The following is a 27,003-nucleotide window of genomic DNA, read 5'->3' on the forward strand; positions in this document are numbered from 1 at the left end:
TGCCACAGTACTTAAACATCTCGGAACGCCTAGCCACTTCCTAATGTGAAAGCTTACTAGTCTTTCCATTTTCTCTGCAGCAGATATCGGAATATCAGATTTTAAGAAACAACCCATTGTATATGTGTTATTTCTTGGAGTTTTTAATTGAAGAATAAAGGAAATGTTTCAAATTTCAATTTCCCACTTCCTGCCAGTTTGTGCCTTATTCACATATTCATTTATACAGTTCCCTTGTTCCCATGATACTGTTTGTGTCTGTGTTTTTGTGGGTATACTGCTCTGCTACATAATCTCATGGAAATGGAAACGTCTCTCTCAGTGTCTTGTTTACAGATAACTGACTTTTATCACATGCACATGAATGCACAGAATGTGTTTTTATTGAATTATTGATGATTATTTACAGATTATAGATTAGTTCAGAGTCTCCATGAGAGTTTTAGTTAGTGAGATGTGAGATATCCATTGGGCAGAATCTGGAAACACCTTAATATCTGTCTGCTAAATTTCTCATGTGCTCTGATTCGGCTAGAGATTGAGTGACACTCTGCGTGTCCAGTGTGAACAAAGAGGCTTCAATGATCCCTGCGGGGCTTTTTCTCTGATGTCACTGGGGGTCAGAGGTCAGAGGCCAGCCACAGAGCAGCTTTAGTTGAGGAACAACCATATTGTCTGGTTGGAGACATTGTCCTTAATCTGTGAAGCTGCCAAACATAGTGAGACAGCATCCTCAAACAGTGTCCAGTTTGGTTTATATTGAGCTACCCAGCAAGTCCTTCATTTAGTCTTTCATCAGCTGCACGTAAGGCTGATTTGGTGTGACTATGGTTTCTCTCATGGTGATGACGACAATGACGTGAAAAATCACAATCCAACGTCAGGGGCAGTCCAGGCCTCATACTGACAGAATGATGTGTGATGCAGTGGCATATTCATCAATACATTAACTCTCACACACATGGAGACACAGGCAGACAGACAGACAGACACACACACACACACACACACACACACACACACACACACACAGTTAATTTAGTGCCATCACTCACCTTATCAGGTTAAGATGTGATGAAGACAAAGATGGTGCAATAGTTTGATGGAACAGAGAGGGGAAACAGAGGACACAGATGGGAGTCACAGGGTGGCAGAGGTGGGACAGAGAGGAGCTACAGAGTTACATTTTCAGCAGCTATTGTGTGTGTGTGTGTGTTGTGTTACTCTTGCCTTAGTAACACAGCAGCACACTTCATTGACCAGAATAAATGCGCAGATCCAATGAGATACAGGTACTGAGATGTGCTTTTTATGTGAGAGCACTTACTGTTGTTTAAAATGATGCTTTATATGATAGCTAAGTCTCATAGCTATGATGATGAATTGCTGTCCACCCCTGGACTAAAATAACTGTGTGTGTGTGTGTGTGTGTGTGTGTGTGTGTGTGTGTGTGTCTGCCTCATGATGATGATGATGATCAGCAGGTGTCAGATAGCATCTGGGCTCGTTTCCTTGCCTCCTCTTCTGGGTAAGCTGGTGAGAGATGATGGTGATAAAGGTAAAGGTAAAATGAAAGTAATCACTAATAGAACTGGAAAGATGAAGGTCATTCAGGAGCATTAAACTTGCAGCTTGCATTCATGTCACTGCAGGGACATGTCCATGTCCAGTTTTCATTCATTATTCACCTGCTGCTGCTGCTGCTGCATCAGGAGGGAAAACCTTTTTTTGACTAACAGCACCTGTGTGCCATGCCTGCCTGGCACAGTCTGTTCTGATAATATGACTGCAGGATCACAGCGGGATGCTCCTGATTTGCTCCCCCTCCTCTGTGTGTGTGTATGTGTGTTTGTGCTCTTAATCTTTAGCTGGCTGTGTGGTAATGAGAGTTAATGGACTTGGACTGCCCCCCCTCTCCATGCAAGGACGTCTTGTCCTCACAAGACCTCCTGCCTGGTAAGGGTTGGACAACACAGTGAGACATGAGACATCAACCTTTGGATCCCTTGTTTTATCTACAGTGGGTTTCTGCTGTTTTTTGGCCAAATAAAGACAAACACTTTCACCAAATCCACTTTTGGACAAACCAGCGGGTCCATCCTGTTCAGGCCGTTGAGTCCCCTAAGGACCTGATTTATTGATAATTGTGATGAAATGTGTGTGTGTGTGTCTGCTGAGTCAATCAGCCAATGGCTTTGATTGTGGCTGTCAGTGGCTTTTGCTGATTGTGTTAGACAGATAGATAGACATATACTTTATTAATCCCAAAGGAAATTTAAGAAACCCAGTAGCTTAATCAAGAAATATACAACATGCATAGCACCCACATATATCATATACACAACCCACATTTTGCTCACATACAAATTATATGGCAATAACACAATATATTAGAAAATAGAATAAGAATTTAGGGCAAAGGCTGGGGGGAGGTACAACGGGATAATGCAGCCTGTAAAGAGACAGTACCATTTACTAAAGCCAGTAATAAAAGTACATCACAAGCAGTCTGTTGCAGAAATCCACCACAATGTGATGACATGATGGCTGTAGAAAGACGTAAATTCATTGTGCTAAGTCTATTTCTATTTCACACCTCCTCTTCTGTGTGGTGTTAAAAAGTTGAATGCCCCTGGCAAGGCAAGGTAAGGCAAATTTATTTGTATAGCACAATTTATACACAAGGTGATTCAAAGTGCTTTGCAGACAGTAAAATCATACATTTCAAAGAAAAAGAAAGCGAGAATAAAGAAATTACACCTGTTGTGCCTAGGATTGTGTATATTATTGCCTCTTATCAAGTCTCAATCTCGAAGGGATGTTCTTTACTGTAGATTGACTGAAGAACAATTATTCAAGGAAGTGTAACAATGGCTTAATTTATGGGGGTTTTATTACTTAAAAAAGGGGTAAATAAAAATGTGCTCATTATATACAGGTGCAAATCATCTTCACAGGTGACACAGGTGAGCTTGGATATTTAAATGAAATGGCATGACAATGATAATTAAGCGGCTGGTGATTCTTGAGGAATTTGGGCGAATGAATGGCAGATCATTTATCAAGATACAAGGGAGAGTCTGGAAGGAGAGCTCTAAAGGTTGTTTCACAGGTGAGGAGCATAATAACTGCAAGCTACTTCACTTTGGTTCTGATTCTGGGAACACACAGTAGACCTGTCCCTGATGACCTGAGGGGTCTGGATACTTTATATGGAGTTAATAAGTCTAGAATATATTTATACATTTAGTTCTTTGTAGACCAATAGTAAGAAGTCTATCCTCTGACTCACAGGAAGCTAGTGTAGTGATCTGAGGACTGGTGTAATATGGTCCATTTTCCTTGTGTTTGTAAGGACTTTTGCAGCAGCACTATGGATCAACTGTAGTTGTCTTAATAATTTTTTGGTTTCGGCCAGTAAAGACACCATTACAGTAGTCCAATCTACTTTCTAGTTTCTCCATGTCTTCTGTAGACAGAAATCCCTTAATTCTGTCTGTATTTTCAGGTGGTAATCGATGATTTGGTAATGAGCTTTAAATGGTTGTTAAAATACAAGTCAGAATCAATACTTACATCAAGATTTCTGGCTTAAAATGTTGTTGTCAGTGATATGGAGTTAAGGTGAGTGCTGGTCTTTGACCTTTCATTTTTGGGAACAAAGGACTTCCTTAGTCTGTCTGTAGTGCATGACAGAGACAGAAGTCTGCCACTGAACATGCTCCTCTGTTTTGAGATGTTGTGTTGTGTGTGGTGGATGTCAATGATGGTCAGGTTATTACTCGTGCCGGTGCCTTCACACTTGCTAATAGTTCAGCACATGTTTATAAGGACAGAGAACTAACTTGCTTGACAAACAAAACACAGACACACAAACAAAAGATTTTTTTTCCTAAGCTTGAGGCTTGTTTAATTTCATGTACACCCACAGACCACATCTTAATGTGTGTGTTTGTTTGCTTCTCACAGCATTAGTCTGGCTCTAACATCTCTCTCTCCTCCTCAGTGATGGAGCCCATGACGGTGACGACGTCTGTGGTTGGACCGGATGAGTTTGACCGTAATGCCCCAAGGATCTGCGGCGTGTGTGGTGACAAGGCCACCGGCTTCCACTTCAATGCTATGACCTGTGAGGGGTGCAAGGGCTTTTTCAGGTGTGAGAGTGTGTGTGTTCCACCTGATGATGGCCCTGTCAGACTTGTTTGTGTGCGATATGAGTTCACTGTGTTTGACTTTGAGCTGTGTGTTAGATGCACAGTTTCAGAGAAATCTACAAAATTCTCTGCTCAGTTTATGATTCCTGTACGGTGGCTGAGACGTGCAAACCAACATTACAAAATGCGAAACACTTTTCCAAATGCTGAGACAACTATACAAGTCCCGAAACAAATTTACATTTCAGAAAACAAACAAAACGCAAAACACTTTTACATACGCCAACACAAATTTACAAGTCCTGAAACAAACCAGAAAGGGAATGTCTCAGGGTTGAGCTGGAAGTGATAATGGGAGCGACACAGCCAGTTGGTGTTCAATGCAGTTTATGGATAAGGAATGAGTGATGTTTCGCCTGTTTTGTGGCAAACACATTCCATCTGGTCTGCAACCACATTCCGACCACACGAAAAACAAAACTGCGTTAAACGGTTCATGTGTTTACCACAAAACGGCCAAAACATCACTCATCCGCATCCATTGTTATCCATGCACTCCATCAAACTTTTTTTTTTTTAACCTTACATGCATTTTCCTTATATGCAAAAAATGTTGATAGGAACATGTGCACTTTTTGCAATACAAAACAGAGTGGATATTGAGAGATACAGAGGAGGAAATAGAAGACTAGTGGTAACAATAAGTAGTAGGGACTTAAGCAATATCACACAAGAGGGAGTGCTATTGTGCTGAATATCAGCACTGGTGTGATTTGGACTCAGATAATCACAACAGCACAACAGTGTGATATTGCCTTTTTTTACAAAAGTTAGCATTTTATTAGCACAGTAAACAAGGTTTTGTTTATATATATATTTTATAATATAATAATAATAATACATTTATTTCTAAAGCGCTTTCCATCAAAGTGCTGTACAGCAAGTAGAATATGAGGATAAACATGCATTAAAACAATGCAAAGCATATTAAAACAATGTCAATGAAAAGGAGTCAAGACCCAATTATAATCATAAAATAAAATAAAAGCATTTTTAAAACTAAAATTAAATTAAAACACACACAATCAAGAGTTGTATGTCAAAGGAAACATGTGGGTCTTTGGCTTTGCTTTAAAATTGTCCACTGAGAGTGTACACAATGTACACACAGATTTCATTAAATATTCAAACAAAATATTAATACTATTAATTCTGCAATTAGTTGGTTTGAACTGGGGGGCAATTTAGTACTCATCTTTTATGATTGAGTACTCAAACTTAATGATGGAGTCCAGGAGTTTTATTTGTTTTTACCAGAAAAAGCTACAGCACCATATTTATGCGAAATGACGAGTAAGTCGCTATGCAGTTGTGTAACTTTTGTGCTTTTTTAATTCTTATCTTGGTTTGTATGAATTAGAAGGAAAACTTTATTTACAGTTTAATACCTGCACATGTATAAATGGAAAATAAAGTTCTTCCTCAATTAGCATTGAATGACGAGATCCTACAGGAAAGTTAAATTATGCACCAAGTGACCAATTAAATGTAAGTGAATGAGCAATTTTTATTGTCATTTTGCAGACGCAGCATGAAGCGTAAAGCCTCCTTCACCTGTCCATTTAATGGGAGCTGCACCATCACCAAGGATAACCGCCGCCATTGCCAGGCCTGTCGTCTCAAACGTTGCATCGACATCGGCATGATGAAAGAGTGTGAGTCCACAGTCGCTCATTTCAGAAATGACATGGACTTTATCAGACAAATCAGCTCTCAGATCCAGGACTGAGTGGATTCTCTTCTATAGTCAAATAACTCAAACACACTACCATAATTTTAAATTCACTTTACTTTTGGCTCTGATGTGTGTCCACATCTTGATCCACATTGACAGATGATAAAAAGCAGCAGAATAAATAATAGTAATGTCATGAAATAGTCACACAGATGAGATCTATAATGGCTTTGTATTTTTTAAGGTCATGTGTGGCATTTTAACCTGTTTTTGACATTTCCCTTGATGTCACATTTATTCAGAGTTACCACTTAGCTGCTGCTCCAGCATCATTAATGCTCATTATCCTCTGCGTTTATGTCCAGACAGCTAAATTGGTTGTTGCCTCCACTGAATTATTCCTGTAATTTAGAAAAATTTTCCTCCAGAATCCAGTTTTTTACATCAGCGCATTAATAAACTCTCATCTAAAATTTGTATTACTAGCAATCATGTTTTTACTGTTATTGTTTTAACACGCTACCACTGTCATTATTGAAATTAGGTGATTATATTATTCTAATGTGCCTTCTGATGCTCAGATTGGGACAAACGGAGTCAGATTAAATCCAGTCTGATTCGGGGCGAGGAGGATCTCGAAAGACATTCAGGAGGAAAAACAGGAGGAGGAGTGTTGGCTGTAAACTGGTCTATTGGACGAGGAATGGGTGTGTTTAATACTGCTTTTGTTCTGTCACATGGAGCCCATTGGTTTGGTGGTCACCCACCTGCTGTACCCAACGGCAATGGGAACAGAGACAAAAATTTGCCTAACCCTTTCATTGCTGTCAAAAACTGAGACAGAGTTGGAACACCCAGGGAGGGTCAAGGAAGACCATCACCTGTCATTGATAAAGTATGCACATGTAAAGACAGTTACTATCAGCAGCAGTCAGAGCATTAACAGATGCAGGACATAGAGGTCTGCATGCCCTCATCCAGGGCCAGTCCAAACCAGGAATCAGAGAGACAAGTTCATGAATTCATGTGTTTCAGATTCAATTTCTGGTTTAAGAGAAATCCACAGACACACATGCACATGTGGTCCTGATGTAGAAGCCATGACTGTGTCTGACTCTTCACCCCCACTCTGAGATCCAGCGATAAGCCATTTCTCTGTTGGCATTTATGGCACCCTGATGGCGGACTGACGCACTCCCTGCAGCCTGCATTATTTGTCCGTTCTCTGATTAATGTCAAAATTCTGTTGGCCTCAGGCTTCATTGCAGCATTGCAATCCCCCCAGCTTGCTCCTGTCTACCACTGTCAGGGCACCACATCCGATCAGCCACTCCCTAAACAGTCCATGTCTTTGGTGTCTTGAGGCCTGTGGGCTGGTCATTATGCTCTTGATGGAGGGATTGTTTTTAGTGGTGATCTGCCTCAATGATGCCATCCACAGTTCTAACTTGGAGTTGCGTAGCCTTAGAATAGCAGATTTGATGCACTGAGCCAAGCTCTGACCAAACTGCGCCTATTTGTGGCAGGGGCTTTGAGCTTTGAGCTACCGCCACAAGCAGCGGTACCAGGCTGTCGGCCATTTGTAATGCAGCAACAGACTAATTAATGATTCTGTGTCCTTTAGAGGCAGATCCTTTGGAGTCTTCAGCTTCCTTCACACGCCTTTTGAAGCCTCCAAAATACTGCTGCTGATGTTGAGTCCGGTTACTTCTGCTTTTGTGGTTACTGTCCAAAATCCACTTCTGATGAAAATGAGCACCAGGATCTGAGTCCTGGTTCAGTTCCTATGAAGGGTGTATTTATTTCCTGATGGACCAATTAATCAAATCAAAATGAAGACAATAAAGGTGTTCAGCCTGATGGGCTTCATGTATTAGGTCAGTGGTGAGGTCTGGGCCTGGACCTAGGGACCAAGGGTTTAAAGCTGATGGATCTGATGGTGAGACAGTGTATCTGCCTATCTCTGGCAGACACACTGTCAGTCAGTCCAGTGGCACAGTTCAGGGCTCTAGGGGCCGAGTTAATGGGATTATATGGACCTAGGCGTGACCTCTGACACCACAGAAGAATATTCCATCAAGTCATTTAGTTGCATTTCCACTATTTGTGCTGCTTCTGTCTTTCTTTATGTCAATTTTTCTATCCCTTGCCTTTCCCTCAGTCTCTCTGTCTTTCCTGTGTTCTGTCATTATTGTGACACAGGGTGTAACTTTGCTTTTATTTTTGTTTGCTGGTAAATATTTGTTCTGCATATGACCGTCCAAAATTTCTGATTGTCTGTTTTGTTCTCTACAGTTCCCTGTGTGATACACTCCTGATGAAAATCTTAAGGCTGGTGGAAAAATTGCAAGTATTGCGCTGGTGGATCATACCCAGGTTGTAAGTAGGGTCTCAAAATAGAAAGTAGACAATTTATTGAAAACTGCATTTGAACTCAAACAGGCTCTTTGTAAGCTGAAAGCTCAAAATCTGCACTGAAATCTGGCTGTCATGTCAAAAAGGCAAAACGGCTTTCTGGTTTTGAATGTGGCAAGATTGTTGAGTTGCATAAGCAAGGCCTGTGTTGAGGATGCAACAGGCTGTCCGTCAAGACACAGGCTTCAACCCAAATTAAGGCCCTTACTGATGCTGACTACAGCCCAATAACCATAAGAGGGAATCTGCAAGAGAAGGGCTTCAAGAACAAAAAACATCTTCAAACACTATGTATCCAACCTGGGACATTGAAAGGCGGAAGAAAGTTTTATTCTCTGACGAGAAAAAATTTTGCCTTTTGATGGTCCTGATGGCTTCCAACATTACTGGCACGACAAGGAGATCCAACTGGAGATGTTTTCTACCCGGCACAGTGGAGGAGGATCCATCATGATCTGGGGTGTTTCTTCCTTCAATGGAACAATGAAGCTTCAGTCTGTGCAGGGGTATTACCAGCGACTGGCTATGTGGAGTTGTTGCAGCAGGCATCCCTCATAACTGAGGGCCCTGTCGCGGACGTTTTGTCTCATAGCACTCTGAACAACAATTTAATAAGTGAACAAAGACCACTGATTGCTTGGAAGGAATAAGTATATTGCGTAATATAGGAGACAACTTACGCACAGGAAGGTACAAGCAGTGTCTCAAAAATCACAAGTTCTGCACAACGGCCTTTGACTGCATTCCTGTTCCAGATAATTTTACCCACATGCAACATTTTAACTACACGTTTAGTGCAGATTTTGAGCTTTGAGTTTTGGTCTTTTTTATCTTTTTATCAGATGACAACTTTGAAGCTCTACTTACAACCTAGGTACGATCCATCGGCACAAATTGCCAATATTTGTAATTTTTCCACCAGTCTGAAGATTTTGATCAGGAGTGTATACACTGTTAGGCCCAGAAATATTTGGACAGTGACACAATTTTCATGATTTGGGCTCTGTATGATCATCCACCACTGTTGTCTTCCGTGGATGTCCAGGCCTTTTTGAGTTCCAGACCTCACCAGTGCACTATTTTTTTTTCTCAGAATATACCAAACTGTTGATTTGGCCACTTCTAACATTTTCGCAATCGCTGATGGATGTCTTCTTTTTTTCAGCCTAAGGATGTCTGTTCCACTTCCCTTGAGAGCTCCTTTGACTGCATGTTGTGGGTTCACAGCAACAGCTTCCAAATGCAAATGCTGCACGTGGAATCATCTCCAGTTTTTACCTGCTTAATTGATGATGACATAAAAAAGTAATAAGTCACACCTTTCCATGAAACAGCTTTTGAGTCAATTGTCCAATTACTTTTGGTCCCTTAAAAAAGAGACGGCTACATATTAAAGAGCTGTAATTACTAATCCCTTCCTCCAATTGGATGTGAATACCCTCAAATTCAAGCTGGGAGTCTGCAAGTCCATATTGATAAAATAACTGTATCTATGAATATGTTTTGGCTAAATAACAAAACTTGTGTCACTGTCGAAATATTTAAGAGCCTAACTATATTTATATATATATATATATATATATATATATATATGTGTGTGTGTGTGAAATGGCAAACCATTTAAGAAATAATTTATACATATTAAGTGTGAATATATGGAATGGAAGTTGGAATATATCAATGAAAGTCTGCATACATACAATGAAGTTTGAATATATTGAGAAAACTCTGAATGCTGCTGTATGCAGCAGAGAATTCTAATAAAGGACTGATACATATGTGTATATATAGCAGAAATCTTTGTATTACGTGATCACACCTCAGTGACAGTAAACACTGTTCAGATCATTCCCCTTCTTCACACACTAAATGTTTTCAGTTTCTGTGAAGTCAGTGACCATAATTGAAGATTTCCTGTTTGACAGCATCAGGAGCTTCTCCAGAAACATCATCATCATCACACTGAAGGACTAGTTTGATCCAAGTGAGTCCAGAATGAGTCACAGCCTGGACGAAACCTCTCACAGCGGGAGGCAGGGATGGGGGTTGGGTGGGGTGGGGGGGAGTGATGACCATACTGCGTGACACCAGTCACGGCTTTCACTGAGTCAGACACAATCAAGTCACACTTATGAGCCTCATGTCAATGCTCATGTTTCCTCTTGCTTGAATTTCACTTTGTGCAAAAACCTAAATGTGTCCTTTCTTTCTTCCCATATTCCAGTCATCCTGACGGACGAAGAGGTTCAGAGGAAAAAAGAGATGATTCTGAAGAGGAAGGAGGAGGAGGCTGCTCGGGAGGCCATGAGGCCTCGGTTGAATGAGGAGCAGGCTCGCATAATTTCCTGCCTTGTGGAAGCTCATCATAAGACCTATGATGCCTCCTATTCTGACTTCTCCCGCTTCAGGGTGAGTCCTCTACCAGACTGCACCCCCCCCCCCCCCCCACTGATGCTTTTATGGAGGGGATTGAACATGTGACAACATATCAATGGATTTGCCTTTCAGGATAATAAAGCTCAGAGTGAAGTGACAACATAAATGACTTTTAGGACTCTGCCCTTACCTGCACATAACTGAATACACCAGGTCTTCATTAAGAAGTGTACCAGATTTATAGATTAAAATAGATTGAAACAGGGACGTCCTCTTTAATGATGGACGATGTGGACTCAGATACAGAATAATAATCTGATGAACACAATTGTATGTCTGAATGTAATGATGAAACGGAGCAGTGAACACATTGCCAGCTCCAAGTAGGAGGAGCCCAGCAGTGCAGGTGTTGTGACTATATTAAACTAAAGATATTAATATTTGTTTGTGTCTGCAGCCTCCAGTGCGTGAAGGGCCAGTAACACGCAGTGCGAGCAGAGCAGCGTCACTGCACTCTCTCTCTGATACGTCCTCTGACTCGTTCAACCACTCCCCTGGTGAGCCCAGAGACCTCTCCCTGCACCTGTGACATCACTGTCATGGCTTCTACCCTGAGGGATGGTCTCTTCCTTAAAGAGTCAGAGCTTCCACTCTTTGACTGAACATAAAATGTCCTATATCATTACAACTACAGTTTTTTGTCTCCATCCTGCTCCAAATGATTAATAAAAAGTCCCAGGATGGAAAAAAAATAAATGGTTGTATTTATATGAAGATGAAGAATTTCAATTCTGATAGTAAATAACAGAATGGAAAAAGTCTGGAATGGATTAATGATGCAGATATAGTTCCAATATTATGCATCTACATAATGAGCTGGTTGTTTTATAATCATATTGCTTACTTTTGCTGTACAATTATATATATATTTATAAATGAACCATAAACAAATTCCAATAAGATATTTATTTATTGGATTTTCACAAAACGAATTATTATTCATTATCATTATCATTCATTATATTATTCATTCCCATGTCATTGTTTGTGGTTGAAACGATTCCTCGAATAATTCGACCACTTAGATTACAAAAAATGATAGAGGAATTTCCTCTGCTTTGACGAATCGTTTTTTACAGGGCATGGTATTTCAACAGGTGTCTCTTGTCACTCTCCAAGCAATGCCCAAAAGTTACTGTGTGGTAGGGTGATCTACTAACAGGGTAAAAAACCCTGATCTAAGTTTTCAGAAGGTGCCGAACAGAAAAAATGCAAACAGAAAAAGCGTTTAAGACGAGAGGCACCGTCGTCGGCTACAAATCAGCCTTGAACACCAGGCGGTCAGAGTTGGCAGGTTTATGGTTTATCATTGAACCTAATAACGATAAAAACCAAGTCCTGCATATGGAGACTGACAAGAGGCACCTTCACACAATACAAAGTCAATGGAAAGCTATTGATTGTTTTCCCCTCCGGTGTGGGTGGGATTAAAGGTGCTCTGTCTCTATGGAGGAAAGACGTTACAACAACGAAATTCTAAAAGATAAATGCTGATTGACTAAAAAAGGAAACCAAAAGTTAATTATTAAGTAAAATGTCTTATTTTCTTATGTATTTATAATTGCTCTTTAACCAAAAAATATGTTTTATCCGATTCCTCGATTAATCAATGGAATTTTCAGTAGAATACTAGAATACTTACCAAAACAGCCTTCTCCTGTTATCTCCTTTTTGGTTCCTTGTAATCACTCCTTTCCTTTACTTATTCACACTTCAATTCTGTCCTTGTATCCTACTCCCCTGCTTCCCAGAGTCCGTGGACACCAAGATGAACTTGAGTAACCTCTTAATGATGTACCAGGACGGTGCTGGCAGTCCTGACTCCGGCGAGGAGGACACAAAGCTGTCCATGCTTCCCCACCTGGCTGACCTAGTCTCCTACAGCATCCAGAAGGTCATTGGATTCGCCAAGATGATTCCAGGCTTCAGGTACAAACTGAAGACCACCACTGCATTTAGTCAGAGGTGTTCATCAGGTCATGACTGCTAACAGATTTTTATTATTGAGAGAACTTTCCAGTCACAGGTTCTAGCTTAATTTGACTGCAGCATTAAATCAGTCCATATGACGTTAACTTTACTTTTCACTTTTTACATATTGCAGTCCTTTATTTTGAACGGTTGATATCCATCAGATAAATCATATGTGATTTTTTACATTTTTTTAGTTTTAGCGATGGTTGTGTGTCAAAGTCGTCATATTTAGTCCACTGTATACTATTTTTTCTGAGCATTTTACTCAGATTTTAGTGAAAAAAAGTCTGAGCAACTAAATTTAGTTTCTTTCTTTTCTCTGGTTTTCTATTTAGTTTTCTCTTTCTCACCTCAAAAGGTATATACTATTATCTGATGAAGTCACTACACATTGAGTGCTTGCTAAGTCAGAAATCAAAACGTGTGCTCATAGATATCGATGTTTGTCACCTCCAGCTGTTCAGTGCGATCATTTCTCTATGAAAATGAAGGCAAACAGAAGGGACAATGAGAAAGGCCCACAAACGCAAGTTTTTCATTGCACCTTTTTACAGGTACAGGTAGCGTGTTACAATAATCATCTGACATTTTGAAATAATGTTTTAGGCCAACAACTGGACAGTGTTTTTAAATTGTGCCGCTGATTGTTTTCCCCTCCGGTGGGTGTGGCTTTCTGAGTATGAAGCGTTGCGCTCTGTATCACAGGACTGTGTATCACAGGACTGTGTATCACAGGATGCCCTGAAGAGGATTTTCCTTCACTGCACTGACATTGACTTGTATTCAAATCAAATCAAATCAGATTTATTTGTATAGCGCCAAATCATAGCAAAGTTACATCAAGGCACTTTACATATAGAGCAGGTCTTGACCAACCCAATAGATCCCCAGATGAGCAAGCACTTGGCAATTACTTGGTATTACTCATATGTTATTCATACAAAATTACTATATCCATACCGGATACTTGTTTCAGCCAAGTATCCGGCCCAACCCTCATGGGTATAACAAGCACGCATCTGTTGAAGCTACAAAGCAACATGCACACACCCACTGACTCCCTTTGTGCTAAGTTACTGACTAATCTGGGGATCTGTTGGGTCTCTTTAAATAAATTTATAAAGAGTTTGGTCTAGACCTGCTCTATATGTAAAGTGCCTTGATGTAACTTTGTTATGATTTGGCACTATACAAATAAATCTGATTTGATTTGATTTGACTAATGGCAAAGCATCAGATTTTCACGCTGTGAACATTTACTTTAGTTTGTCCTGCTTTTCTTTAATCAGAACTGTCATCAGACAGCTCCATCTCTGTTTTTATAGTCATCAAAGTTTTTCCCTGAAAAAGTTTCTCTTGTCTTGGTTGAGCTTATAATTTCTCTCACACAGAATAGAGTTGCTCAGGCTGATTTTAACATATAAAAGTGTCTGTTGGTTATTTCTGATTTGATTCACACACGGACAGTGACAGAAAAGACAATCATTGTCCTCAAAGATCAGAAGCTGAAAAAAAGAAACTGAACTGAGTTGATGGTTCACTAAAGAGGTGTGTGGGGCAATCTCCCCACCAACCCCCCTGGCTCTGACCTGATGATGCTCCTGTGTGACTGTATCTTTGTACATTTTGCAGAGAGCTGACAGCTGAGGACCAGATTGCTTTGCTCAAGTCCAGCGCCATTGAGATCATCATGCTGCGCTCCAACCAGTCATTCAGCCTGGAAGACATGTCCTGGAGCTGCGGAGGACCCGACTTCAAGTACTGCATCAATGATGTCACAAAGGGTTGGTTTGAGAAAAAACACAGCAAACGACACGGCTCCTTGTATGAGGCACACAAACATATGCACTATGTGCATTAGAGTAGCTGGGAAGATGCACTTATACATTGAGACATAGGAAAGTAAGTTATGCCATCAGTGAGTCTCCAGTAGGATGTAACTGACTGTGGGTGTCGTTCTCTATAGCTGGTCATACTCTGGAGCTGCTGGAGCCGCTGGTGAAGTTCCAGGTTGGTCTGAAGAAACTAAACCTGCACGAAGAGGAACATGTGCTTCTCATGGCCATCTGCCTGCTTTCCCCAGGTACTGATCAGGCTGCACCAGGTTGTGTGTTCAAGGTGCAGCAGAGGGTTTCTGTTAGTTTTCAGGTTATTTGGACCAAAAGTTTGAGTGTGTGCTTTGCACATGAAAACACTTTTGGTGGAAGACAAAAAGTAAACAAGCTGGAAGTGGTGGATCCAATCAATCCAATCAATTTATATATTAAGCACAATTTTAAATAAAAACGAAGGTTACCAAAGTGCTGTACATTAAAATAAACACAATAAAACATAATATAAACACAGAATACTAGAGGTAAAAACACAATAAAACATAGTAAATAAAGATATAATATCTGTGCACATAAAATCAACAACCTAAGCAGTGTGAAAAGCCAAAGAAAAGAGGTGCATTTTAAGAAGAATTGGCCAGTGGGGTGTCAGCTGGGTGTGCATGGTGTTTTGACGAGAAGTTGGTTCCCCCTGGGCCTGGATGGTTCCAGACTTAACATCTGAGTATCAGTCCAGCACATTGGACTGGAGTTTGGGGTCTTTGCCAAATGTTTTCCTGTGAGACTGGTAGCCATCTTTTCATTTGGTATTTGCCTAACAAACTGCAAACATCCCCGTTTGTTTGTCTCTGTGAGGTTGTGCAAACACTTTTTTTTTTAAAGCTACTCCCCCTCCTCACCTGTCCCCCCACCCCCTTTCTTAGGATGGTCTGTAAAGCACATGAAGGGCTGCTCAGTGGCCTTTTTCCGCTCAGAATAGGAGTTCATGGCATGAACAGAGTGTGAAAATTGTCTGTTTCAGAGTTCAGAGGGTGAAGGTCTTAACGACAATGAACACGTCCAGAACATTTAGCTGACAATCTCGCTCTCTTTCCCGCTCTCCTGCTCCCTCATCCATCACCCCCCCCACTACCTTCATCAGACCGCCCGGGAGTCCAAGACCACACCCGGATCGAGCAGCTACAGGACCGTCTGTCGGAGGCGCTGCAGGCCTACATCCGGGTCAACCACCCCAGCGGACGCCTCCTCTATCCCAAGATGATCCAGAAGCTTGCTGACCTGCGGAGCCTGAATGAGGAGCACTCCAAACAGTACCGCTCACTTTCCTTCCAGCCAGAACACAGCATGCAGCTCACCCCGCTGGTGTTGGAAGTGTTCGGCAGTGAGGTGTCATAGCAGAGGAGGTGGCCCGCAAGTCAACCTGACAATGACTAACCAATCCTTACCACCGTTCCCCAACAAATTCTAGTTTGGGAGGAACATCAATATTCAGACCTTTGCCTCTTCATCATTGGCACATCCTTCTCCTCCTCCTCTTGCTCCTGACCTCAATCTCAGCTCAGGATTCCATACACGACTGCTGTGGATGCAGCAATCACAGCACCAAATTATATTTCATTAGATCACGCCACAGTGGTTAGTGCTATTGCCCCACAATAAGAAGGCTGCGGGTTCGAGTCCCGCCCTTGGGCCTCCCTGTGCGGAGTTTGTGTGTTCTTTGCATGTCTGCGTGGGTTTCCTCCGGGTACTGTGGTTTCCTCCCACCATCCAAAGACATGCATATTTAGGCTGACTGGCAACTCTAAATTGACCGTAGGTCTGAATGTGAGCTTGAGTGGTTGTTCGTCTCTATTTGTCTTTATGTGATGGACTGGCAACATGTCCAGTGTGTACCCCGTCCTTGCCCAGAACATTGGCTAGGATTGGCTCCAGCACCCCCTGCAACCCAGAAACAGAAAAGCATAAGAAGATGGTTGGATGGATGGATGGATAGATCATGCCAATGTCCTGACAACTAGTGCAGCTGGGCATTCTGATCCAAAATCCAGTTTTGCCTTCTTTCATGTCCTCCTCTCCCAGTGACGTCACCTCCAGGTTGCTGACATTTTTCTTTCTCACAGCAGAGACAGCTCATCGGATGTGACGTCACACCCCATTTTCCTCTTGTCACCCTCATCAGGACTTGGCTTCATGTTCGCATGAGCCATGGTGACATGACTCCACCAGCATCAAGTGTCTCCAGACTGTGGTCGATTCTGGTCAACAGCAGAAGTAACCAACATGTGACACATCAACGTACATCACAGGTCACAGAACACCTGAGATTGTTGCAAGAATTTCCTGTTCAGTCCCAAGTGTCTGTGCAGAATAGATGAAGCTGCCAAAGGAATTTAAAGTAGGAATCATCAGTTTAGGAATGATGGGACAGGAAAGGAGACAATAAAAGAGATTTAGAAATGTTGAATTCCCTGTTGACAAGAGAAAACGGAACTTTGCTAAAGCAGAATGTATGTACAATGCTATATCCATTTAAATGATACATACATATATATATATACACACACACACACACACACACACACACACACACACACACACACACATATTTCCTTTTTTTTTAAGACAACAGAACTTGTTTTCTTTATGGAAGCAAACAGTTCTGAGTGTTGTGTAATGTAGGGTATTTAAGGCTTGTCTTATGTTCTGTGTGTGTGTGTGTGTTTGAGAATTCTTTCTGAAGACATGGGAGAAGGCGCTGAGACAGGGGGAGTCCTTCTATTTTTTGATTTGTGTACAGTATATAATAATATTGATGGACCACAAGGGGGTGTGTGTTCAGGCTCTGACCGGGGTTGGGTTGGGGGGTGTTGGATGGTGGCACTATTGGACCTGTCAAGCTTGTTTGACTTACAAACACAAACGTCATATTTTCCTGGATAGTCTCAATCCAAAAAAGTAAAAGAACCTATTTGTTGAGCTGGTAGGATTGCTGCTAAGATGGTTAGAGCTCGATAGTTGGCTAGAAATCAACTACCAGCTGTTGCCTCAGGGAAATGTTTGTCATGATGATAATGTATAATTGGTGTTTATAGTGTGTGTGGCGCAAATTTACAATCATGAGACAGAGATTGTTTTTGAAGCTCTAGGCATCACTGTGATTTTTCATCATGCTAATTAACAGCATAAGTAAGCTAAAGTGAAACTTTTTAAACTTTTTTAAAATCGAATTTCTGCAACATTTTCATTCCGAAGCTTCTGCTCTCAAAATAGCAAGGACAGAAAACAGTTTGTATGATTATCAAAGCATCATGGAGAAGTGAAGTTGAAGCTCACATGGCCATTAAATAAAGGGTTTGTGTCGCATCATTAACATAAGCCTTAAGATGAGAGAGTGATTCAGATAGCAGCACCAGACAGTTGATGTACATCTTTGACTGGACGATGCTCTGACAGCAGATGCAATCAAAAACATAGATGTTATATAGCCTCATGCCTCATTTTTTCACATTTCTCTTACTTCAACACCAGCCACATAAGCGAGGTTTTTTGGATGTTACTCTTCTGTGTCACTGCATATCATTTAATCTTTCTGTTTGGCCCCTGCATGTTTCCCTGATGCGGGCCCGTGACACCCCCTTGTGGACCAACCTTGTAAATACCACTTGTGTACATAGAGATTAATGTAGGGCAAATACTAAAAGAATTGTATCGCTGATGACAGGATCCTCTGGAAATGCAGCACTATATGCAATTAGGAGATGAGCTCACATCTTATTAAACTGGAACGAACAGAGGAGACAATCCTGGTGACTCTGAGACACAAAATGACCAGTTTTGGTTGGATCAGCTTGACTAAAACTGATGACCTCCACCAGACCAAAAGGTCACACAGATTCTTAATGTCAACAAAATGCATATGTTTCTTTTCCCACCAACCAGCCTCCACACTGGTGACATCCTAGCAACAGGGCTGTGATGTCATCAGCTGAGGCCTAACAGGGGCAGAACAATTCCGGTGCTGGCTCTGTCGAGCGTTCCTATTGCTGGAATATCACCTCATGAAGTGTCTCCTCTGTGTGTTCAGGGACTTTCATCTTCACTCTCTCTCTCTGAGGTCAATCAAGCCTACCCAGTTTATCCAGAAGATTCATTTTGGGTGAAAATCTTGTTTTTAAGATTGTCAGTTTAATGTTGCTGTCTTGCTCGAGTGTATAAGGACCAGCCTTTAGTAATTAAAGATGTGGCTTTACCTCAGACAGGCTGGTAGGGGTGGGGCTCATGCTCTCGTTCACCTTATCCCTCATGGAATAACTACAGACTTGTTATCTGGGACATGGACCTATCAGCTCAGCCTGCATCAGTGGACAGAAGGTCCAGCCAAACACAGTTTAACTCTGCAGCCAGTCCAGCTCTGTTCTTCTTCTTCTTCTTCATGGAAACCTGTGGTACACCAAAGGCTGATGGGACTCTTGAGCTTTAGTGGGACTGGATGGCGGTCAGGACATTTTGACCAAGAGGACATTAGGATGGGACATCCATGAGCCTTTAGAGATGAACCGCAGGAGATACAGTGACTTCCTGTATAGGTAGCGACTGACGAGATGTTTAATCCAAAGCATCGTGTGATTTTTCACTTCTATAAGTTGCATCGCAGCTTTTGACATTGTACACACTACTTATCAAATGACTTTTTACACACATCGACACCTATATCATCTGTTTAAAAGGAATGTGGGAGGAGGTGTGGGGGCCAAGCGTCCTGTTTTCACACTGATTTGAGGTTGTCAGCTGTTTGACAGACTAATGCCTCTCTAGCCCCCAACCCAGGTCAGCAGCTCCACCTCAGTAGCCTTACTCACAGAAACCTCACTCAGCTGGAAACATCCAACAGATACCTCAATCACTAGCTATGACTTTACAATTGCTTTGAAGGGAACCAAACACACAACAACAACTCTCTCCTCAGTCCTTGCAGTGTTTTGTAATGTCATATAGTGAACTAGTTGCCAGCAGTTGCGTGAAGAAGACAGTTGTTCGTATGTTGCTAGTAGATCCCAGTCGGTGTCTGAGCAGATCCCAATGTTTCTCCATTTTAAATGTCTTTCTGCTTCTCTGTCTTGTCTCTCCCTTGTCTCTGTTTCTACAAATGGATGACAAGCCGCTCAGCTTTTAACCAAACATGCTACCTCTCCCTCCCACATACATACATATTACCCACATACATATTACATATTTTATTTTATTTTATTTTATTGTTTTTTTTTTTGATGATCGTATGACGTGCGCAATTGGCTTATGATGAAAGCATCCGTTACAATTTTAACACAAATTTTGGAGAGGTTTTTAGGTTTTTGTGTAAACGTACAGTGTACTCCTTTTATATTCTTCTCTTTTCAGATGCTGGATGATTTTTTTTTTTTTTTTATTACCTCAAATTTCAGAATAAGCCTATAAATCTCAGTCAGTCAGTATCTTCACCTCTGAAGAAAAACACCAACCTGAGGATTCATTCACACAGCCGTTGGGCAGACCCATACTTCAAATTACTGTGTTCACATCTGCACATTAGGAGTCTGTGCACAAAGACACAAGCTGCTATTGTTAACCCCTGCCCCAAAGTGGGGGGTAGCCTACTGGGTCAGTCTAATTGATGCTGATCTCCCACAGTGAGGACAGTATATATAAAGTTGTATACAGAAGAAGCTGAAAGCAGCAACCAACCAGGTTAGATAAGAAAGTGTTAGCAGACAGTGTTTGACACTTCCTGTCTCACAGCTTCCTGTTTAATGGACAGACAGGAGAAGGAGAGAGTTCATGGACTTCAACAGATGAGTTTATTTCCCCATTCCTATAAATATCAATGCAGAAAAAATGCAGTGGGTTAAATCATTTAAAGGGAAACGTCATAACTCTGTTAACATCATCGGTAGAAGAGACACCTACTGGGTGAATGTTGCATGAAGCCACAGAGGATGTGATGGGACAATGGTCTACAGCTTGTGGACACTTAATAGGGAGCAGGACATTTGGACTCTGTCAACAGAAGTCAGACTCCTGCCCTCACAAACACACAGTGTTTGTGGTGTGAATCCACAGACAGGACTGGCTTGAGGGCTGGAGGGGTCTGACTGAATCCTGCCGTAACACCTCACATGTCAACGCAGTGGCCTATACATAACTGTCAGCTTTGCTCTTGTTGCTCTTTCTCAGAGTGTTCATGACATTGGGATCCAGTTTAAGCATTTTACACTCATCATTTTCTTGCTTCAGTCATTCCTCAGCACTCTGCCTACTTCTAACTCTCCTACTGGGTGTTTCTCTGCGTTCTCAGTTTTCAGATGAACAGGCTTTTAGTCTGCTTTGAATGACAAATCAGGCCTTTAGTGATGGGTCTCTGTGCTACAGGGATGAATCAACCAGCTCCTGGACATTAGAGCTCCTTTAAGGTTCATTATTAGCTTCTGACAGAATCTACTGGACACCATCCACTTTAAACAGAGGGTGAAACCAGTTTGATGATTAATGATGCACTTGAACAGGGTGTCTGATTCATAGACTGAAGAAGATTACGCTTATCAGTCTGGTGAATGATGCATATCTGGGAAATGTGTTGTTGACATTTCATTGTCCACTTCCAGGAGCTAACCTGAGGAGAGCAGATTGACAGGAAGTCCACCTTTCTACTGCAGTGGCGTTTGGATAGTGGTTGTTCATCTGCTGCTCTGATTGCTTTTCTCTGCTACCTCTTTAAATATGCGCTTGCTTATACACACATGCACTTAAGACAGCTGACAAACACACACACACTGAAGGACACACAGACTCAGTTGTATGCACTTCTCTCTCCCTCACCAGCAGTTTTTGCCAGTGATGCACTTGTGTTTTTGTCTCTAAATGCTCTACAAAATGTGTGATGGCTAAAAATGATTTTTTGTCAGCATCTTTTTTTTTTTTTTCTAATCTCTAAAAAAAAAAAAAAAAAAAAACTTGGAGTAGCCAAGATGCTCAAGATGCTCAAAATAAATCAATTCAACATAAATTCTAAAGTCTTTAAAGAACATAAATGCACATAAATGTTGCTTAGCTCAGTTGAACCTTGGTGTGCCTCGAACCCACAGCCTTATTTTGGGAAAATATCAGGGGTTTTAAACTCTACATCCTTGTATTTCTGACGTTCAGACAGTGTTATGTTTTCACAGTTTTTTCTCTTTATCCACACATTTAGTCGTTAGTGTTTGACAAGTCCACAGATATGTAACTGGGACGTGCTGTCGGTGTTTCTTTTATGGACTCGTAATATTAATTTTCTGAGAATGTCCAGTAGACGGTGACCTCCCATCACACCACGACTCATTAGGAGATTCGATCAGCAGTCGAGTCGTAGTTGATCTTTGTAGAGTCCCAAGATAAGAACCTTTACCTTCACACATACACACCACATGGCAGTGAACCTCACCAGACCTTAGTGCTTCTTGAGGTAACATGTCAACTTGTTGCCATGGCGACAGCCCAAATTGACAAGAACTAGTGTTAAACATTTAGTCCTTAACCGATGTCTCTTTGTTGTTCCAAATGCCCAACTGTTTCTTAGCGTTGCCCTTTACCTTTTGCTTTTTGATACATTGGTCTTTGATCACATCCATCGTATGCAGAAAAATATTGATGTTTGAGGAAATTGCAAATAAAACAGCTGTACATAATAATGCTTAACACCTGGCGTCTTTGTCTTCACTCTGGAGTCTGGTTTCAAGAAAGGTCATCCTGTCTCTCCAATCTGCTTTTGAATTGTCTGCATGTTTGTGTGTCAGTGGAATAGACATAATTATGTATATTTATAAATATAATAATGATGTCTGAATAATCCTTAGAATATTCTCTATATGGGCATAAAGCGTGTGGATTATTAACCCTGAGGGAGAATAATTAAAATTTCCTTTCACTATCATTACAGATGTCTTCACTTTAGTTTCAGTTCTCACTTAGTTTTGTTTTATTTATTTATTTTTTTTTTGTTTTGGTTATTATTTTCTGGAATATATTTTAGACAAGTTTGTCTGTTTGGTTGGTGTTTCCCACAGTCAGTGAGATGTTGGAACATTGGGGGGGGGGGTCAGCAGGGGGCGCTCAAAGTCTATGCTTGCACAGCTGATGGAGGCTTTTCTACTGTCTTCCATGATGGAAGCATCACTAAGCAAAAGACTGAAAGCTTAACTGTGCGGGTCCTGATGTCTCATCACACCCACAAAATTAGAATTCCTGTCCCAGGATTCCAATGGGATTGATCTTAGGACAACCAACACCTGGACCTGCAGGATTTTCGAACTTAACCATGTCCCTCAGGACTTTTCCGTTTTCCTGGACTTGCAGGAACTCTCCAACTTCACCTAGACCTGCAGGGCTCTCTGTCTTCCCCTGGAATTTCAAGACTGTACAGGTATTTGTGTTTCTGCTCATCTGGGATATTGCACTGAATATTTGAAGTTCAATATATTGTTTCTGAAAAATTTTGTCCACAAGAAGACCCTAAGTATTTCTCTATTAAAACTTGCATTTCCTTACTCTGACTCCCCTTAAACACGCCTTGTAGTGTGCACACAGGCCTAGTTGTGTCGTACAAACTGCTGCTGTTGGACTTTTATCAACAGGTCTGCCATCCCTGACTGACCCCTGAACTTAACGCCACTGTGGCACTATGAAAAGAGGGAGAAGACACTGTCACAGAAAATAAAGAGCTTTAACATCTGAAAGTCTTATCATCTGAGACTTTCACAATCTCCACCTGTCCAGGCATTTGAGCAGGATGAAACAAATGCCACCATGACCAAGGCCCGTCTATGACAAGAGTCTTCATCACCTGCTCCATGTGACCTCACAGGAGGTCTCCCCATGGAGACCTGTGGGACATAGAGGGAAGAGGAGACAAGTTTACATCACAGAGAGGCCTGGACTGTTTAGTTGATTGAGAATTTTCAGGTTTGTATCAACTTAATCATCAAGATTACCTTTGACATAAGGGTATATCATCAGTTGAAGACGCAGAGGCTTGCTACTGTCACAGAGGCTGGCATGTTTGGAAACAGCTGTGACACAACTATACACACATAAAAAAAAAAAAAAAAAAAAAAACGTTGCTTTTACTGAAAACCTGTGGTTGTGATTCACATCCTGTTCAGGATCTTTAGATGGTGAAAACTGACACAATGATGCAACAATGTGTCTGCTCTACCATGGAATAGTTCAAAAAATGTATGACCTGCAAGTTCTGATGGAAGATTTTTGAAGGACATGGACAAGGACATGAAGGACACGTCGAAAATAAGTCGCTGATCTGTGACCCAGAATTCACCTTTGACCTTTGATGATTAATCAGAAGAGTCTGGGAACTGAAAAGATCTCTGTAGATCCTGAAAACTGTCAAAAGGTGAGAACTTTCAGGGTTCATCGACTTCTGGTAGTCAACTGAACTCAAAGTCAGTGAAAAGACAGTCTGTTCATCTGTCCTTTTAAGTTATAGTCCTTATAGAAGTACTAGAGAGAAAAGTTAACATCTGGACCTTATAAGAGAGATGTTGCTGAGTAAAAGACTAATTAACCAGCAGCTGCAAATACTAACGTTAGCTGTGTAGCATTCGTGCTTTGTTCTCTGTAAGTATGTTTACTGAAGACAAACGTCAGATCAGAAGCTTTCCCTTTTAAATAGCAGGCCCATTAAAGGCACAAGTTCTAACCAAGAGAATTATGGAGGTATGCTGGAGGTGACGCATACAAGGGACGATGTATATTCTGGTCAACAAAATATTAAATCGCATTTTATTTTAATATTACAAGATCACCTTAATCACCACGGCTCCACTGAAAAAAGTTAACAAAATAGACTAACATTTGTTTCAGTTAAGTTGCCATTATTTATCCACATAATTTTCTCGAAGCCACAGGGAGCCATGGCAGATAGATGAATGAGCTGCGGGTTACCAACCCCTGGTTTACAAGTAAAATCACACTTATATGGGTTAATTTATATTGGCTAAATGTCAAGAGTTTTAAATATGTCCTTTTTAAATTTCTAAAGGACAGATGACATGATGTCTGAGCATCCCTTACAGATGGACAAGGCGGCATCTCTGTGATAGTTCAAACTCTGTTCTCCCCAAACTCATTGATATTTATATTGATAAACATCTGCTCTGTCTTTAAATGTGTCATCAGACTTTGTCCACTTGTCCACATAGGACAAAGCTATGGTGAAACTGGAAGAGAGCAGGCTTGGATCTGAGTCACTGTTTGAATAGGAGCAACTGCAATAAGAAAAGAGGAAGACCACAAGGTGGGAGGAAGGAAAGTATTAGAGAGGAAGAGGAGGGAAGGGAAGAACGAAGAACAGTGACCACTGCAGACACAGAGACATGGAGGAGAAGGAGGGAGGGGTCAGAAAACAAGGAGGATCATGGGATTACAAAGAGAGTGAGAGGGCGGGTGGGCAATCAAAAGAGGCTGTGGTAACACTGATGACGCACAAGTGAAACACGGATGGAGGAAAAGGAATCTGTGGCTGGAATCATCAAACCTCGAGATGAGGTCAGAAAGCCACTGGAGACATGGCAGCAAGACATACAGAAACAGAAAAACAGACAAACAGACAGAGAGACAGAGACACACACACAGACAAATACATAGAGGGACTGACACAGAGAGACAGGCACTGAATATCTGCCCAGAGAAAGAAACCAACCCCCCACTTTTGGAAATAAGGTCTTCAGGGAAGGAAGGTGTGTTTGTGCATGCGTATTCACTTGCATGCTGACATTCACAAGTTTGTTGAATGGTTTATGTTTTATAAATCATTTTATGATTTGATTGACTGATTTGGTGCTATACAAATAAATATGATTTGATTAGAATTTATATTTTGCTTGTGTTTGATAGTTTCACTGAGTATTTCTATTGTGCTGCTTTCTATTTTTCATAAATCACACAAAGAAACACACATACATACACACATTTTTTGCACACTTATGAACACTGAGTTATTTGAATTTACTTGATTTTAATGTATATGATGAGCTCATATGATCAAAATGTGGCCAACCAATATAGTTTTCCACTCCTCTCAGTTTATTATTGCTTGTTAAACCAAAGTGTCTTATTCATTGTGCACTGTTCGAAATAATCACATTGTCTGAACATGTTATTTTCCAATTTTTGTAATACTACTTGATTGCCTAAAACCATTAAAAATCATCATGCTGTTTTAAAATTATATTTTTTAAGTTAATGTATTGCATATACTGCTTAAAAGAACTATGTTAATCCAACACTTTTTTTTTTTTCTTTTTGTTAAAGCTTTCAGATCTACAATTACCTGACCTGAACCAAAAGGAAACAGTGCTGTATGTTTTCCCCACATAAACAGTAGTGGATTCATATACACAATTTTTTCTTTTTTTTCTTTTTTTAACCTGTCCTGTTCATTAGGGGCAGGCATTATGAATGCTCCTGGTGCCTTGTTGTGCTGAAACAGTTTTACTCTGCGAGGGAGGAGTCTGACATATTCCTCCTGTCACAATCTGCCTAACTTTATTGGCAATGGTATTGGTTTGGTAAAGCAACCGGACTGAGGCTCGGGAGTGGAGACGAGGGGGGTTACAAAAACAACAACAACACTATCAACATAAACAGTCAAAGCACCTGTTGCAGGATTTTCCATGCAATATGAGTTATACACCTTGTGTATGCATGTTACGGTTTGTCATTGAATGCTGTTGGTAGCTGACTCTGACGTGGGGGCCAATACATCATGTCCCTGGCCCAGTAAGCAGATCAGGACTGAGCCACCAGGGCACTCAACAACCCCCAGAACACAGGGATCTCCATGCCCTCTGGAGACAGCCCCAGGTCCAACCCATGCAAGGACACGCAGGAAAACATGGGAGCTGTGACCCCAACCATGGAGGCAGCCCATAGAGAGAAAAGGGAACCAAAGGACCCCAGGCCCATCAGGCACACCCCACACAGCACAGGCTAAGCCCAGGGGCACGGAGCCCCTCCGGCCAGAGACCTGGCCAGGGTTAGGCAAGGGCCCCGCCTCGATGGGGCTGCAGCCCACCACAGCGACCAGGCCCACTGCCTCCAGACAGAGCTGCCCACCCAGTCACCCCCCAAAAGAACACCCCATCCCTCAACGTAGTTTTCTCTGAGAAACAATTGTAATTGCAATTGTACAGAGGCTATTGTCATGAGGTTTTGGACTGCACACCAAACAGTGCAGGCCACCTTGCCATGAAGTCCTCCACCATTGGTACATCCTGAGCAACTTCATGTCTTCTGCCATGGCTTGTCCTGTATTTGTGTGTGTTTGTGTGCCACTTCCTGCTTTATTTTGATACTCATGTACTGTCTCATTTCATGTTCCCTTGGATTGCCCTAACGTGCTTCACCTGAGTTTGCCTCATAACCTCCG

General features: G+C 41.4%; 1 protein-coding gene across 7 annotated transcripts in view; it reads left to right on the plus strand.

Moving 5' to 3' along the window:
• Window positions 1–21,539, plus strand: part of LOC115046718 (vitamin D3 receptor A) — a 59,546-nt gene extending 38,007 nt beyond the window's left edge. For 4 of the 7 annotated variants that reach the window (XM_029507268.1, XM_029507270.1, XM_029507269.1 and 1 more), the window contains 9 exons: window positions 4,007–4,154; window positions 5,739–5,869; window positions 6,471–6,596; window positions 10,529–10,713; window positions 11,138–11,237; window positions 12,492–12,669; window positions 14,347–14,498; window positions 14,681–14,797; window positions 15,688–21,539. In XM_029507268.1, the coding sequence (XP_029363128.1) occupies window positions 4,007–4,154; window positions 5,739–5,869; window positions 6,471–6,596; window positions 10,529–10,713; window positions 11,138–11,237; window positions 12,492–12,669; window positions 14,347–14,498; window positions 14,681–14,797; window positions 15,688–15,941 (1,391 nt within the window). In that variant the 3' untranslated portion in view covers window positions 15,942–21,539. Of the gene's footprint in view, window positions 1–1,482; window positions 1,529–4,006; window positions 4,155–5,738; window positions 5,870–6,470; window positions 6,597–10,528; window positions 10,714–11,137; window positions 11,238–12,491; window positions 12,670–14,346; window positions 14,499–14,680; window positions 14,798–15,687 lie in introns of those variants that run through there. The other 3 variants (XM_029507273.1, XM_029507275.1, XM_029507274.1) reach the window with 3 other exon arrangements.
• Window positions 21,540–27,003: the final 5,464 nt, after the last annotated feature.

This window comes from Echeneis naucrates, chromosome 7, assembly GCF_900963305.1.
Source record: "Echeneis naucrates chromosome 7, fEcheNa1.1, whole genome shotgun sequence".
NCBI lineage: Eukaryota > Metazoa > Chordata > Actinopteri > Carangiformes > Echeneidae > Echeneis > Echeneis naucrates.